The 17,286-nt window shown below is 38.4% G+C and overlaps 1 protein-coding gene across 3 annotated transcripts in view; it reads right to left on the bottom strand.

The window, feature by feature from the left end:
• The window catches only part of KIAA0825 (KIAA0825 ortholog), a 375,816-nt gene that overhangs the window by 238,927 nt on the left and 119,603 nt on the right, over positions 1-17,286 (bottom strand). For all 3 annotated transcript variants that reach the window (XM_045796269.2, XM_045796272.2, XM_045796273.2), the window contains one exon: positions 8,354-8,464. In XM_045796269.2, the coding sequence (XP_045652225.2) occupies positions 8,354-8,464 (111 nt within the window). The remainder of the gene's footprint in view (positions 1-8,353; positions 8,465-17,286) is intronic.

Raw genomic sequence — 17,286 nt, 5'->3', positions numbered from 1 at the left:
CAAATCACCCCAATATATTAGTACCCAAACTCATAGCCCTAGCTCTACAATTTAATGTTACACAGATTAGCATATCCTATTTCTAGAAACATATAAAATCTAATTTCAATTTTTAAAATAGTATTACATATCAACCATCACCTTTGGACTCCCCCTGAAGGGCTAATCTAACACCTGAGTCACTGAGACACTGGACTCAGGGATCACTCAGCCATCCCTTTTGAGGAACAGAAGTTAGCTCTCTGGAGCCTCTAAATATTATTGGTCCCCATCTACCAGATAATGAACACCTGTTACAGAGAGTTCAAGAAAGGTCTCCTCTGGCATCATGTTTCAGATAAGTGAGACTCAATGAGAAAGTGGTTCAATATTCTATCCACTTTATCACACTTATGGGGAGTCCTTTAAATATGTGTGGGTAACTGACAAAATCTGCCACTTTCTGAAACATATAGCTCTTTACTAACACAGCAGTAGTGAATGACCGTTCAGTGAATAGTTATGTGATGAGGCACTTCAGCTCATAACTCTCTGGTAGGAGAGTATCTCAACAGTTAAGGAAGGAAGATGTTTCAAGATGGAAGAAGAAAAGAATGGTATTGCAAGCTGTGTACAAGTAGATCAATGAGACTGGATCTATGTTTTAACTTTTCCACAAAAATATAAACTATGTCATATAGAGGGAAACTGAAGCTCATGTAGGTTAACTAACCTTCCAAGGTCGCAAAACTACCCAAGCCTACAAATCATGTCTGTCTAACGTGGAAACCCATAATTTTCTGTTATCTCATTGCTGGCTCCAATACTATATTCTTTTTTATATAATACCTTTAAACCATAATAGAAAAGGGAAAATATGAATAAATATCTTGTTGTATCAAGTACCTAGCGCATCTAACATTTTAACTTCTTTTAATAACAGACATGTGACTTTCTAAAAATCTTTTTTTTTTTTAAGATTTTATTTATCTATTTTAGAGGGAGAGATAGAGAGCAAGTGAGTGAGCAGGAGGAAGGGCAGCGGGGCAGGAAGAGGGACAGAATCTCAAGCAGACTCCACGCTAAGCCATACATTGGGGCTCCATCTCACCACCCTGAGATCATGACTTGAACCGAAACCAAGAGTCGGACGCTTATCCAACTGAGCCACCCAGGCCCCTCTAAAAATCTTTTCAGTGATGCAGCTGCTTGTCCATCCACACTCTGGAACAACTACTTAAGAGTTTTGGTGTTAAAAGGTTCTCATTTCTTCTCCCCAACTGTTGGCTCTGTGTCAAAGCTTGGCATCTCATCAGAGTACAAAATCCCTAAGCTCTTCTCCTCAGGCCTGTGGAACAGCCTGTCAGCAGTAGCTGAGAGACCAAAACTCTTTTTCATCCTCCTCCCCAGATGTCTTATCCTAAGGATACTAGAAACCACCTCCTCAACAAGACCACGCTTTCTCTGCCTGGGCTTTATCATTCAGATCAAATGTCTGAAAAGAGCTAAACGTACCATTTAATATGGCAATATCTGAAACAATACTACAATAATTCATGTGTTCCTTCATCCACTCATTCAATCAACTACTATTTTTTGGCTGACTTCTACATGCAAGGCCCTGAATACACAGCAGTAAGCAAAAACAGTCACTGTTATTACAGAATTGAGTGGAGAACACATATACAGTTTAAATGACCATACAAATAAAAATTAAACTACAACCATAAAAACTCACTGAAGGAAAAGCAAAAGATGCTATTAGAAGATGCAATAAGAAATGAACCCGTTTTTCTGGTTGATGAAAGGCTTCTCTACAAAAGTCCACTGGAGCTGAGATATGAAGAGAAGTTGGCATTAACTAGGTGAAAGAGAATGAAAACATTTCAGAGAAAGGGAAAAGCATGTGCAAAAATCCTGTGGCAGAAAGGAGCATGGCACGGCAAGGAACTTTTATAAAAAAACTAATGTGTATGCAGAGCAGAATCACGGGACAGTGTGATATCACAAGAGGTTGCAGAGGTGGGTAAACCACACCTCTGTACGTCTTATAGGATGCTGAATGTTTTTGTTTATATTTAGGGACAATGGAGAATTCATAGAAGGTTTCTAAGCCATAAATGTGAAATGATAAAATGTAGTTTTGAAAATAGATTTGGGTTTGAGAAATCTCTGGCTGCAGTTCAGAACACACTGGAAACGGGAATCAACATATATATGGGAAGAAAACTAAGAGGTCATTACAGCACTGAGGAGGAAGATAATTACTTGGACTAAAGCAAAGGTGGTGCAATGGATAGCGAATTGTCGGGGTTAAAATTAATGAGACTTAGCAATGGTTTGGATATGGTAGGAGAGAAAGAGGGAGGTGTTCAGGTTGCCTCCTATGTCTCTGGCTTGTACAACTGCATGGAGGTACCATTAACCAAACTACGGAATAACAGAAGGGGATCCATTTGGAGGGGAATATCCTAAGTCCACTTTTGGTCATGTTGAGTTTGAGATGTCTTTGTGATCTCCGGGAATAAACCTCAGGAAGTCATTCATGTTATGACTGGCACCCACGGATATATGGGTCTGTAGTCCCAGGAGAGGTAAAAATTAGAGATTCTAATCTGGGGACATACAGGGATTACATAAAGCCATAGGCATGTTTCACTTCACCTGTAAAAGTTCTGTGATAGAACGCTAAAGACGTTCAATATTTAATGGCCAGGTCTAAGGAGATGAACCGGCAAAGGAGACAGAGAAACAATAACAGAAAAGGAAGAAGATTGGGAGAATATGTCAGGAGGGAATCGGGAGTGTGTCTCAAGATGGAGGAAGTGGACAATGGTATTGTCTGCTGTTGTCAGGTAGGTCACTAAGATTGTATTACTTACCAATATGTAACTGTTTGAGGAAAGGGTCTTTGTCTCCAACTTCATTGCCTACCTCTTTCCTCACCATTAACACCTAGCACAGTGCCTTACTTAGAGAAAAAAATTTAAATGCATTTATAGAGAGAATGAACGGACACCTCTTGGTGAACTGGATAAAAGGAAAGACCCACGTGGCATACATAATATAAAGCAGCCAAAGGTAGCTTAATATATTTAGGGAGGGAAAATGTATATAAATCTAAAACAGGATTACATTGAGTAAAACTAGAAACAAAAGCAGAGTAGAAAGAAATATCTACAGTTCAGAACGGACTGGCCACGAATCAAAACATCATGTTGTCATCATAAAAGGAAATGAGCAGTGTAAAACGAATGGGCTGTTTACTCACACTGATTATGCTACTTGGTTTCAGTGTGCAGTTATGACCTACTTAGCTAAGGAAGACCGGAAAAATATGAGGAAATATTTAAAGAACCACAAGAAGATGAAAGTTTGGAAAATAATAAAAAAGCATTATAATGCAACAGTCTAATTGACTAAGATAGTATTCTTCCTTGAACATTTATATGAAAGCACAGTATGGTGTCATAGTATTAACCTTGAGATTAATATATCCTCCACGTGCCTTAGTTTAATCTAGTATGAAACTGATTACTCTTTCTAAATCAACTCACATTGTTAGCCTATACCAGTGCTAGGGATAATGAATACAGTACATTTTACTTACTGCTTTGAAACTACATTTATTTTCCCTAAAGCAAACTCTTCTAAACTCTATTCCAGGGATTCTAGGAGAACATGAAAAATTCTATTTTTACCAATTTATATACTTCATAGGCTTTTGCCAGTAATCCTACAGATAAATTTATGGGTCATATAACTATTAATACATTTGTAACTCTTAAGTCTTAATTTCATGTCCTCTTACTTGTTTTTCTTCCATCTCACCTACTTTTAATACATTATCTTAATATATTTAATACTTGTTAAAGGCCACATTAAATCCTTTCTAAAACAATGCACAGGGGCAAATAAATAAGCAAGAGGGTGAATAAAGTATTAAGATCCTTCGTAATATTAGATATTTCGGTCAGCTCTCCTCTCAACCTCACCTTTTCCAAAGAAAAGAAAAGCTTTATATATTTTTAGTTTGTCATTATCCAACCCATGTGTTTCTCCAAACAGTTCATTTTAGTTGCTAAGGGGAGGAATGAAGTTTTGAAAGATAATTTGGGGGTGACAAACATAAACAGCAGATAAATGTGAGGAAAATGGATGGAGCAGTGGAGTTTTTAAGGTCACATGACGGTGGTCAGGAATTCACATTGCACTGTTTCACAAATGCAAGGCAATACCTTGAGTTATTCTGAAATTACTTTTTATTGCAGCCCTGACTCTACCACTGTTCTGAAAGGGTTAGATCTTAAGTCACATGGATCATGTCTTTCTAAGCATATTCTATGGACCTGTTAAAGAATAATTGTCAGAAAGTACTGCCCTCAGTGTAGGGGAGCTCACCCTGTGGCTTGCACGGAGAATTTAGAAAAGCAAAGAAGAGAACCAAAGGTATTCCAGGAGAGAAAACTTCATAAATAAAGGTCTGAAGCTGAGAATAAAAAATAAAAACAGTGAAAAGTATGGAGTAACTGTGTCTTAAGAGACAAGAGAGGAGACTAACAGCTGGAGTAGAGAAGGCTGTTGGGTACTCCAGGTAATAAGCCAGCCAGTGTGGGCCACACAGAAGCTATGGCAGGTTCTTGAGCAGAAGAGTGATATAATGAAAACAGTATCTGAAACATGTTAAATATTAGTAAAATGGACTAAGGTTGTTGTAATGGGTTGGAGAGAAAGGATGGTTCTATGAGAACTGTCAAGAAAGAATCAACTGAACATGATAATACACTAGGAAGAGGCAAAGCAGAGCTCAACATGGAAACTATAATCAAGATTCTACCCTGGAAATGTTTAAGAATGATGACCCTCCTAATACAAAAGACACATGCATGGACGTCAAGGGAAGAGTGGAAGGAAGGATCAGTTGAGGACATCAGAGTGGATTTCCAGTAATAACAGGGGGTCACTCAAAAATACGAGCAGCTGGACATACTCCATGTGGGGGTAAAGGTAAGTGCTCAGAGTTGGAGATGCAAAGCTAGAAATCATCTGTCTAGAGGTTAGAGGGTAAGCCACGTGAACAAAAGAGCAATAAAAAATGGGGCTTCTTTCTGCTTTAAAAAAACTTTTATCTTAATACAAGTGGTCCCGATTTGCGATGGTTCTACTTATGATTTTCAGCTTTATGATGGTGTGAAATGATAGGTGTCCAGTAGAAACCGCACCTCAAATCTTGAGATTTTGAGATTTTCCCAGGCTATGATGTCTGATACTCTCATGATGCTGGGTGATGGTAGTGAGCCGTAGCTCCTGCAGACATGTGATCGCAAGGGTAAACAACCCAAATTTACAACCACTCTGTACCCATACAGCCACGGTTATTCACTTTTGGTACAGTAATCAAGATATTACATGACCTATGCAAGCACTGAATTATTTAAAGAGTTTTGTGTTAGATGATTTTGCTCAACTGCAGGCTAATGTGAGTGTTTGGAGTACGTTTAAGGTAGGTGAGGCTAATACGCTATGTTTGGTAGGTCAGGTGCACTAAATGCATTTTTGACTTCACAATATTTTTAACTTTTGATGAGTTTGTCAGGATGTAACCCCATTGCAAGCCCAGAAAGATCTATAAAATTAAATTGTTTTCGTTATATGAATTTTGGAAAATATGGCAAATGATACATTAAAAAATTGAAATTGCTTGCAATCCTACCACACAAAGATAAAAGCAATAAGCTCCCCAGCATAGATCCTCTCAATTTTGTTTTTCCATACATACATTTTTATTTTTTATTTTTTTTAAGATTTTATTTTTATTTATTTGACAGAGAGAGAGACAGCGAGAGACGAAACACAAGCAGGGGGAGTGGGAGAGGAAGAAGCAGGCTCCCAGCAGAGGAGCCCGATGCGGGGCTCGATCCCAGGACTCTGGGATCACGCCCTGAGCCGAAGGCAGACGCCCAACGACTGAGCCACCCAGGCGCCCCAACCATACACACATTTTTAATGCTATATGTACAGTAGTACGGCATAGTTCAACACCTTCGACTATGCTCCACTTTCCAGTAACTGTTCATCCCCTGGGAAACATGGGTCTCACATCTAGCAAGCCTGAGGAATCCACCTACCAGAGCCCTCCCTTGGAGATACACACTATAGATTAGTACATAAGTACTAATACATGAGGACATAAAAAGAGACTTTACATAACAAATAACTGGCAATCCTAGATTTTTTATGTACACCTGCTAATACCACTCTGAACAACTGCTCTCCCGTGACAGGTGCGGGTGTAGTTGTCAGGGGCCACAGCTTTGGAAGCAGACAAGCCTAGCTTCAGAGTCTGCCTCTCAGCATGGTTCCCTTGAGAAAGTTGCCATCTACACATCACTTTAAAGTGATCACTTTCCATGAAAGAAGCACAGGAAGAGGTGTCCCACAGATTGGTGTGATTTTTAAAAGAAATAATGTACATGAAGCACCTGGAATGTCTGGTACACAGTTGTCACTGGAACAACCAGGCTCGTTTTGATGATGTCATAATGACTAACTGCAGCTTCCCTTTAACTATAAATCATAATCAATTGTCATTTAAAATTTTTCAAAATCGACCCTTTGAATGACTCCACAGTAATGTATCATATGACTAACCCATAATTGATTTGTCTAATCCTTTACTGTGGGACATTTATTTCACAAAGAATGTTTCAATGGATAGCCTTCCATACAAAGCTTCATCAGCCGCTCTGATTCTTTCCTTAGGATCAGTCGCTAGAAATGAAATTTCTGGATAAAGAGGAATAAATATTTTTAAGGTTTTTGATACAGCTTCCTAAACTCTCCTCTGGAAAGCTCGTAGCCAACTTCATTTCTACTATGGGCTGAGTAGTGACTCCCATGTTCTAATGTTTGTGTTAGGATAATGGCGGAGATGGATTACTCAACAGAAGCAGAAAGAAAGAAAAGTCTTATTACATTTATGCTTGCTTTAGGTAGAGAAGAAAGAAGTTAAACATAAGAAGTGGCTATGTGAAAGATAAACCCATTTCCATGCTGCCTTTCCAGGCCTCTAGGTGGAGGGAATGAGCCTGAAGGTGGAGATCTTACAGAGTAACGCCTGAACGGGGGTATCTCAATGTTATAGACTAAGATGAAAGTAGTAATACTAATAGGTTTAAGCAACTCTGAAAACATGGAGAACAAATAGGTTGAGAATTTTGGGAACTCATCAAAGTGATACAGATTTTTTTGTTTGTTTAATTCACACTGTAAAAGATTCAGTTGTTTAATTTCTTATTTTTGCAATAATGAGTATTAAAAAGTCAGCTATTTAATTCTCAATGCCATAAGTCTATTTACATGCAAGCTGCTGTGTACTGAGATGACAGGATATTGAGGGTATTCTGTTTCTAGGAATCAGTCATAAGGAATTCATCAGAGATGGTGAAAATGTTTTATTTGTAAGTGAAGTAACAACAATACACTAAGGTCCTTGAAGGTAGCGTCTATGTGTCACTGATCTTGGATTCCCCATTTCCTATATGGAGACAGTAACTGAATCGGTAAACAGGATTTATTTGTTGTGGGGTTTATGGAGATTTTGTATATGAGGTTTACACAACCTCTCTTTATGGGTAGGACTTTTGTTCCTCAAGAGTGAAAGACAGTCCCTCAATTTAGAGAGTGAAATCACTGATAGTGTACTTCCAAGATGAATCAAGAATGGATGGGAATTAACAGTATCTCCTTCAGCTATACATGATATATTTATTCACAGACACCAAGGAAAGGTACTTTCCATTGATATATTCAGCAAAGAATCAAACTGACATTCGATATAATGCCACAAAATGTCATCAGATCATTCTGCAAGTATATTTCATGCTTTAAATGATTTTTCTTATGCCTAAATGCTGTTAATTAAATAATAAAAGTGAAAGACCCTATTCATAATTTTTTAAAGTTTCTTCTCTCTCAACTTTTACCTAAGGCTCTAGTTTGTTACAGGAATTATTCAGTTTGCTGTCTTTTTTTTTTTTTTAATAATTAGTTGGAGAACTGTCAAATCCCCAGTCATAGATCAAGAAGGATGAATTTTAAAATGGCTAAGCAATTAGCTAAAATAGAACTAAATTCCAAAAATTCACATTTTTCCATTACAACAGTAAAGCTATAAGTTAGCAGAATGATTATAAAGCTTGTATATTGGATTCTTGAGCTAATAAAAAGAGAAGTAATACTTTTTACTTACCCGAGTACCATAAAAATTCTAAGTGCTTTTTGTGAGATGCATTTACCTCCATGGATAAAAGTTTCTATTCAACTTTAAAGGGATCATAGAATTATACATAGTGTAGCATTTAGAGGTTCTCACCTGAGTAAAGAAGGGTAGAAATGTGATATGCAAGAAAACCAATGTAACGGTTGCTTGAAAAATGGTTTTCTGGAATCTGAAGTAGAATCATCTATGCCATGCTGAAAAGTCCTGGGGGAAATAAAATAATTATTTCAGAATACACAGGAAACATTGACCATGAAGACCACCAAAACTTTTTATTTTCACTGAGTATTCGAAGTTAATGATTTTTTTTTTTTTTTTGAGAGTGCATGTGATTGGGGGGTAGGGTAGAGGGAGAATCTTAAGCAAACTCCATGTTCAGCACAGAACCCCGGGCTTGATCTCATGACCCTAAGATCATGACTTGACTTGAAATCAAGAGTTGGGTGCTTAACTGACTGAGCCACCCAGGCACCCCTCAAGTTCATGATTTTACACAAAATGGTATTGCGCTAGAATGGACAATGTACCCATCCACTTGGGATCTATGTTAATGGGTAACTCAGAGGCCCCTATACAGCAATACTTACACTTGGAAAAGTAAGACAATACCATTATTAGGTAAAAACTACCACTATAAAATTTGTCAAAAATAAATGAATAAAGAATAGGACAGTGAATACCATTTATATCACCCTCCTCAACCTGGATCAAATACATGTCAATATTTTGTCATATTTGCTTCATTACTGTAGAAATGTTTAGAATAAAGCTACCTCTCCTTATTCTTTAAAGTGATTTATAAATACTAAACAATTAATGAGAATTTATAATTAATTTTGTATGCTCCTAAGAGCCTACAGAGGGCTTATAAAGAAGAATTTAACTGTAAAATATATGAATACGATTTCAAAATTAGAACAACTTGGCCAGAATATCTGGTCTACAATTATCTTTGGAGAAGTGACTGTAACACTTTTCTAGGTTGGCCCAAATTCAACAATAAATCTTGAGGTAATAAGAAAGAATTTGCCACATAAAATCTTTAGTAGATAGCTTGGCTAATAAAATTTTTATCATAACATAAGACTATATTTGCCTACATGGAGTTAAGAGTAACAACTGGGAACATTTTAGAAATGGAATTGTTTGAAGTGGTACTATCTCTCTTTATATATAGCACAGGAGCAAGAGCGTCTTTTAAATAATATGTAAAACAGAATTCCATTTTGAAAACCCATTCCGACCTTTTCATTCCATAACCTGCTTCTTGTATTCTCACATTTTCCAAATATGATCTGTCTCTTCCCAGTTTGTCTTGCCAAGTAGAACACCTACTAATTAAATATACTTCAATACTTTTTAGACTTTTAATATATCTCTTTGAAAGCCATTTTTTTCTTACTAAATTTCAAAAAGAACAAAATTTCTTAAATACGCCTCAAAAAGAGGCTGTCATGTTTCCAATCCCTACATTACACTGTGTGAACTAAGCAGAAGCCTGGGTCAGGATACCACGATATGCTTTCATGGGGAATCGCTAAAGAGTTTATAGCATGGGAGTTATATCAGCTATTTTATATTTTAGAAAGATCTCTTGTGCAATAGTGTGGAGAGATCTGGAGGGATCAAGGCTGGAGTAGGGGGGGATAATGAGATAATATTTCAGTAGACCACACAGAAGAGGACAACGTCCTAAACCAAAGTAAGAAGCAGAGGAGAAAGTAAGTAGAAGGCAAATATAAAAAAACATAGACATAAAATTAATACATTTAGGGAAGCCTGGGTGGCTCAGTTGTTAAGCATCTGCCTTTGGCTCAGGGCGTGATCCTGGCGTTATGGGATCGAGCCCCACATCAGGCTCCTCCGCTGGGAGCCTGCTTCTTCCTCTCCCACTCCCCCTGCTTGTGTTCCCTCTCTCGCTGGCTGTCTCTCTCTCTGTGTCATATAAATAAATAAAAAAAGTCTTTTAAAAAAAATTAATACATTTAATTCCCTAAAGACATGGGGTTGAAGATGGCACAAAGGAGAAGGTAGAAAGGAGAAGGGTTAAGGATTAGGAGAACCCCAGGAGGACTCAGAGGTATTTTACTTAGTTTCAGATATGTTAAGGGAGCTGCAGGCATTTGAAGTACATCCGAAGAGAGACATCCAATAGAAATTTGTATTTGCTGATGTAGCCTATACAAGAGATATCTGGGTGGAAGATACTAATGTGGGAGTCATAATGGAAACCCATTGGGATGGGTGAATTAACCCAAAGAAAGAGTGTAAGAGGAAAAGATAGTTAAGAACAGAGCTCAGAAACACACCAACATTTAAAGCATGAGGTGAGAAAGAGAAGCACTCAAATGAAACCAAGAAGGAATAATTCAAGATGCAGGCAAAGAGCCAGGACAAAGTGATAGTAGGGAAACCAAGGGAGGAGAAAAGGCCAGTAGTGATAAAAGCTGCAGAGAGGGTAATCGCATGGAGAGGCAAAATTGGAGTTTCAGCGTGATGAGGGTAGTTGTGGTGCATGGAATGAATGACGGGTGTCAAAGTGGAGACAGTGAATGCAAACTATGTTTTAGAAATACATGTCAATATTTTGTCAAAAGGGAAATACAATAATAGAGAAAGAAAAAAAGTTAATATAAAAGAGTCTTTAGGAAAAGAACCAGAAGAAGAAGAAAGAATATTTAAAAGACTATGGCCATGGAGTAGGAGGTAGGTGTGATCGAGAGTGCTTTGTCTGGAAAAAGAGACACATTGACTGTCAAAGGATTTAGAGGTGAGTAAGGATCGAGATAATTATTAAAAATGGAAATGAGGGGCGCCTGGGTGGCACAGCGGTTAAGCGTCTGCCTTCGGCTCAGGGCGTGATCCCGGCGATCTGGGATCGAGTCCCACATCAGGCTCTTCCGCTGGGAGCCTGCTTCTTCCTCTCCCACTCCCCCTGCTTGTGTTCCCTCTCTTGCTGGCTGTCTCTCTGTCAAATAAATAAATAAAATCTTAAAAAAAATGGAAATGAGAAGTTAAAATACATTCATGATGGTCTAGGTTTTCTCAGAAAGTACAGGGCAAGGTGATCTGCTAACAAATAGTGAGATGGGGCAAAGTGGAGGGTTTGGCTAAAGTGGAGGAGGATGCTTCGGAGAGAAAGCCACCCAGAGGTAGGACATAGAGCAGCGTTGTCAGAAGGTACAAAAGGTCAACTAAGTGACTCTCGCCAGCAGTGTTCCAAAGTCTGGACAGACAGGCCCAGACAGTGAGGGTAGGACATGCAGTAGTAAGGGAGGTAGGAAGGGAGGGTGCTGGTATCATGTGAGAGGAGATGCAGCAAGGGGTCTGGCAAGAACGGAGATCTCAAAGGAAATCAGACTGGGGGAAAAAGATGGGACAAGAGATAAGGGGCTTCATGAGAGACCAACAGAGACTGGAGGCTGTGGTATCCTAGCCTCTGCCTAACTTGCCACGTACTTTGGTGAGCCCTTTGCATGAAGTCCCATTTGTCCACTTACCTGGGGGGCGGTTCATTCCTCCAAGAATGAACACCTTAGCTAGAATGCATTCTCTGTCACGGTCAGCTGGCTCTCGAGACTGCTCTACCTCAAAACCTTGTAGTAAGTCTTCCCTGACCACCCTGTCTAAAATATTTCTTGTCTCACCACCTCATCCCTCTCTATGCCCTTATTTTGCCTTGTTTCTTCTTAGGACTTGACTCTCCCTCTGATCCTTTCACATTCGCTCTTTGCTGCCTGCTCCGCACCCAAGGGTAGGGTCACTGAAGACTACCCAGAGGCAGCGCGTGGGCATACGCAGGAGCTCTGGAGCCAGACAGACTGAATTGGTAGCTTGGGGGGGCTCTTCACTGGACGTGTAATGTGGCTTGACAATTGATTCAGCTTCAGTTTTCTCATTTGTAAAATGGGAATAATAATAATAAGAAGAAGCACCTCACACGGTCAGTGTGATGATTGAGATGCATAGAAAGGACCTGGCAAAGTGCGTGCACCTAATAACGGACCAGATATATAAGATATTATCAGTATGATAACAACAGTTGAAAATACTTCTTAAGAATGTCTACAACTATCTCATAGTCTAAATGATTGCCTAACTACAGTTTCATCCTTGAGATTAGAAAAAATAATGGAGAATCTAATAATAATGGAATGGTTATTTGGAATGGTGCCAAAATTTCCTAAGACGACAAACTACCAGTGATACGGTATTTCCCAGAACATTTCTGCCCTACCTAAACCCTTTTATTCCACTCATGGCTTCTCCATCGTCCTGGTAATAGTAGAGTTCTTTGGCTATAAGAAATGTTATGGCAGATGTTTATGGTCTCAGAGGGGGTGGGGTCTGTATAAGCATTTAATTCCACAGCAAGATTCCAAATTAGTGTCATTATTCTGGAGAGTATAACAGGGTGAAAATTGGCCCACAAGTCTCATTGGGGGAATGAAATGATGAGCTGGCTATTAGATAACCTCTAATGATGTTTTGGTATACACTTAAAAGAGAGGACGCTCTAAATAATTCATAGCGGAGAATAAGATACAATCGTAAGAGCTGCACAATTATATTTTCCGCAAGACATAAAAGGATTTTGATAGAGCAAATTTAAATACTCTTTTAAAAATAAGTAATTGTCCATAGGCTGAAGCAGATTACATTTCTTCACATTTCCAAACAAGCAGACTGTAAAGATGGTTTTGCTTAAGGGGAGGAAAGTGGGTTTGGGGAAATTCCTCGCCTCGGCCCTTCGGCCAGCATCAGCTCCCCTTGCCCCTTCCCCATCACTAGCATCGTGCAGGCTCTGCGCTCGTCACGGCATGCCACTTGGGCCCTCTGCCCCAGATTCAGTCTCTTGTGGTTCTCTGATGTACAAGTATGTTGCCTTCCTTCCTTTCTTCATTAACAAAACTCACTGACTTTCTGAGCTTATGCAGCCAGCTGCTGCTAGAAAGAAATCCGACGCACATCAAAAGTGAGAACAACTGATAAGCTAAAAAGAGCTAGATGGGTTTTATGCTTCTCTTGTGCTACCCTGCTTTTGGCTGCCCTCCCAGGAGAACTGTGTCTCATAATATGGTGCTAATGGAACAAACCTCCAGGATAGAGTCGAGGCAGCCCAAGGATCTAAGTTCCAAGGGGCAGAGGGGCCAGGCAGATGCCTCACTCCTGCATCTAACCACGGAGCCTAAGCTGTCGGAGGTGCTCGAGAAACTAGAGTACCAACAGAAGGCCAAAATGTCAGAAGTAGAATTAGTTTGAAATTGAACCCCTGGGACGGTTCTGGAATACTTGAGACAATGAGGACATGCAAGCCTTTCTGATGCACCTAATATCACAATTAACCATAAAGCTGGACAGAGAACCAAGCTCAATCTATGTCACCATTTTAAACACAATTCTAAGTGATTGTTTTGCATTCATAAACCAGCATCACCCCTGGGACTACAGGTAGTTGCCTGAATGTCATTAAGGAAGAGAAATTAAGGTAAGACACTCAGAATGAAATACGGCTTCCCACCTTTCTCCTGCCCCCTGGCTTGAGAGCATGATGAAAATAACTCTTTGAGATTGGAAAACAATGATGTGAAGTTAGAAAAGGACTAGCACAATGCTTGAATTAACTGTAGGTACATAGCAGATGCAAGTTAAAAAAAAAAAGAAGAAGAAGAAAAGAATGAATAGAAGGTATTGTCAGACCTTGCTTCGTGGAAAGGAGGATTAATTTCAGGGGCCATCTGTAAAGAGCAATCTTGTGTGTTACGCAGCCACAGGGCAGACAGAGAATAGGACATATGGTGGTCAGGCTGAGCAAGACTTGATCTCAGAGGAGAGAGCAGGAAACAGGCCTTCTCCAAAGGCAATGACTAGCCTTTCACCAGTGCTTTACATTATTAGAATCACATATAAGGCTGTTTGATTTTAGGTTTAAAAAAAATAGATATTTTCCTCAAAAGCAATGTGTACAGGAAGGGGACAAAAGGGAGTCATTTAATCTAAACAAAATGGCTAAAACAACTAACTTCACTTTCTGAATCGTTTTGCATTCTGCCATTTCTTTTTTACATTTTAATTATTTCAATTTTTATTTCTGTTCAGTATGTATCATTTTTTGAGCTTTATTAAGATATCTAATTCATACACCACAAAATGCACCCATTTTAAGTTGACAACTAAATGGTTTCTAGTATATTCAGAGTTGTGTAACCTTCACCACTGTCTCATTTTATCACATTTTCATTACCCTCAAAAGAGATCCTGTGCCCACGAGCAGGTCCACCCCTTCTCCCCTCCTCCCAGCCTCTGGCAACCACTAATCAATCTACTTTCTGTCTCTTCTTGTTTATTTTGGAAATTTCTAGTGAAGTGAACTGCACAATATATACTCCCTTTTGTCTGGCTTTTTTAACTTAGCAAAATGCTCTCGAGGTTCAGTCCTGAGGTAGGCAGCATCTGTCAGCACTCCATAGTTCTTTTATGGCTGAATAATATTCCACCGTATGGATACGCTACATACTGTTTACCAGTTCACCAGATGGTGGGCACTTGGGTTCTTTTCACTCTGTGCTATTATTTAAAATGCTGCTATGAACACCCGTATACAAATCTTTGTACTGACATACATTTTTACTTCTTTTAGGCATATACCTGAGAGTAAAGCTGCCGGGTCATAGGACCATATGCTCAATATTTTACATAAGCATACTCTATGCTTAACGTTTTGAGGAAACACCTATTTTCAAAGCATGGCAGACATTCTTGAAGTATGAAAAATGAAATTTCAGTCCATGCTCTGCTTTGTGAGGGACAGTGAAGTAGTTTAAAATAGATAAGGAAATAAACAGGCTAAGACCATAACCTCAAAATACCTAGCGTTGGTTTGAAACCAAACTATAGACACAGCATATTTTGAAATACCTTGGAATTCAGTTATTCAAAGCCATATTCGTGATACCAGGTGCATCTCAAGATAGGTCTGCTGGTCAATATTCTGGCCTATATCTGCTGACTCTGGCCTTTGCCTGGTGTGCTGGCACTTGTACTGAAATCCATTCTTCCGTGTTATTAATGTTGTGACACCGGGGACAGTGGGCATGTGTGTGTAAATAAATTTAATCTTAACATTAGAAATTGTATCAGACTTTACTCCATGGCAGATATTTATCTTGCTCACTGCTGTAACCCTTGTGCTTAATCTCTGTGCTTAATCAGAGGAGCTAGAGAGGCAACAACGTTGGCTGAATTGAAACTAAACTGCATTTACCTAAAATTCTAAGAATTCAATTTTAATTTGCTACGTAGAAGCTAAAATGAACATTCTCCGCAAGCGAAACGCACCATCTGAAACCATGTTTGAGTATGTGTGTGAGTGTGCACCGAGGATGCTTCTGAATGTGCACTTGAACGGCCTTGACGGAAGATCTACAAGCAATAGGCATTTTGGAAAATACATGGTGAATATTTTATGTTTCAGCAGGTCTCTTTCCCTGGAGGACAAACTTAAAGTACTCCTTTTATAACATTCTAACAGAAATCTACAAAGGAGAGTTAAAAGAGAACACACATTTTTGCAAACAGGTCTCATTTTCCTGAAAAGATTTTAAAATCATGTATTCCTGCCCTGGGATTTAGTGGTCTTCCGCTAAACTCAGAAAGGAGAATACATCAGTTCATCTGTCAGAACTACTTGGAAGAAAGGCAGTCACCTTCAAAAAAGGCGTGTCGCATGTAGTGACAAATGTCAGGTACAGTTTATAAAAAATTCAATACTATCAACATCTGATTGTTACTTTTCACCAATTCCTCAAAGCATACAGTTTAATTTTTAAATGTGAAATAGAGATACATTTTTTTCCCTAAATACCAATAATATGACAATTTCATACCCTGGCTGTGAAAAGAAGCTAAATGAGTCAACAGGGTCCTTGTTACACACATACAACTTTTTCCTACTTGGTGAAGAACAGGCTGTCCTGTAGATTTCCTTTGTCAATATAAAGCAAAATGCATCCCAAAGATTGCATTGATATTCTAGAAAAACAATCGTAAAATTGAAATCAACACGAATGGATACAATTTGTGAAAATTTATATGAACTGAAAAACATTGAAACGGAAAGTATCTAGACTTTTTGCTCATGCTTCAAAGCAATGTAGCTATCTATGTTTTATATTAAGGAAAACCAGAGGCAGTGCTTGGTGTAAAATGTTCTGTAATCCTGGTTGAAATTAGCAATTTAAATTTGTTGAATGAGGTTACAGTGTAGTATCTAATGCACAAATCACAGAGATTTGACTATTTGCATAGTTGTTAAAAAATGTATCAAAAGGCCATGGGTTAACAATAATGAATGTATGTTACGTTATTACTATTATTAAAATATGCAATCTTTGATAATAATTTATTTGTTTTACAAATGCATCGGGCGGTTAAAATTTTTCTATTCATCTGTGACAAACCATGAAATTCAATATTGCTCACCATGACCAATCCATGAAATTTGTCAACTTTGTTCCTGATTTTCACAGGGCCTTCCTCTCAGATGAAATGACCCATTGAACTAAGAGCATGGCAATTTTTTCATCTATGGTAAATCAGTTGAGTTTACTAGGATTTATTATGTGCTTCAGACCTTGAGCTTTTTATGATTATGAACTATTATGCATATAATCCCAAACTTATGGCAATTTATCTCACTATTTCTTCCCATTTCTGAAAGAATTCTCCATTTCTAAAATTAGTTCTCAACGGTACGGTTGCCAGAAGAAACAATCTATAAACAATGGGTTGGTTGAAAGTCAGAGTGGGTGAAAATTATAGGGAAATTGAAATCAAACTTGTTAATTACTCATCGAATTTCTAACACAGAAGTCTCAAAATTTACTGAAATTCAAGATTTATATATTTCTCTTTCCAGAATCTTCCAGAAAAGAATACTTTACCTAATTTATCCAAAGAAAGAGAAATATACATAGTTTTTCCTATGCAAGAAACTAATATGCAATTATCTATTCTTTCAAGATAAA

Source organism: Ursus americanus, chromosome 5, assembly GCF_024610735.1.
Source record: "Ursus americanus isolate L20-20 chromosome 5, mUrsAme1.1.p, whole genome shotgun sequence".
NCBI lineage: Eukaryota > Metazoa > Chordata > Mammalia > Carnivora > Ursidae > Ursus > Ursus americanus.
This window is presented reverse-complemented; position numbering and strand designations above follow the sequence as displayed.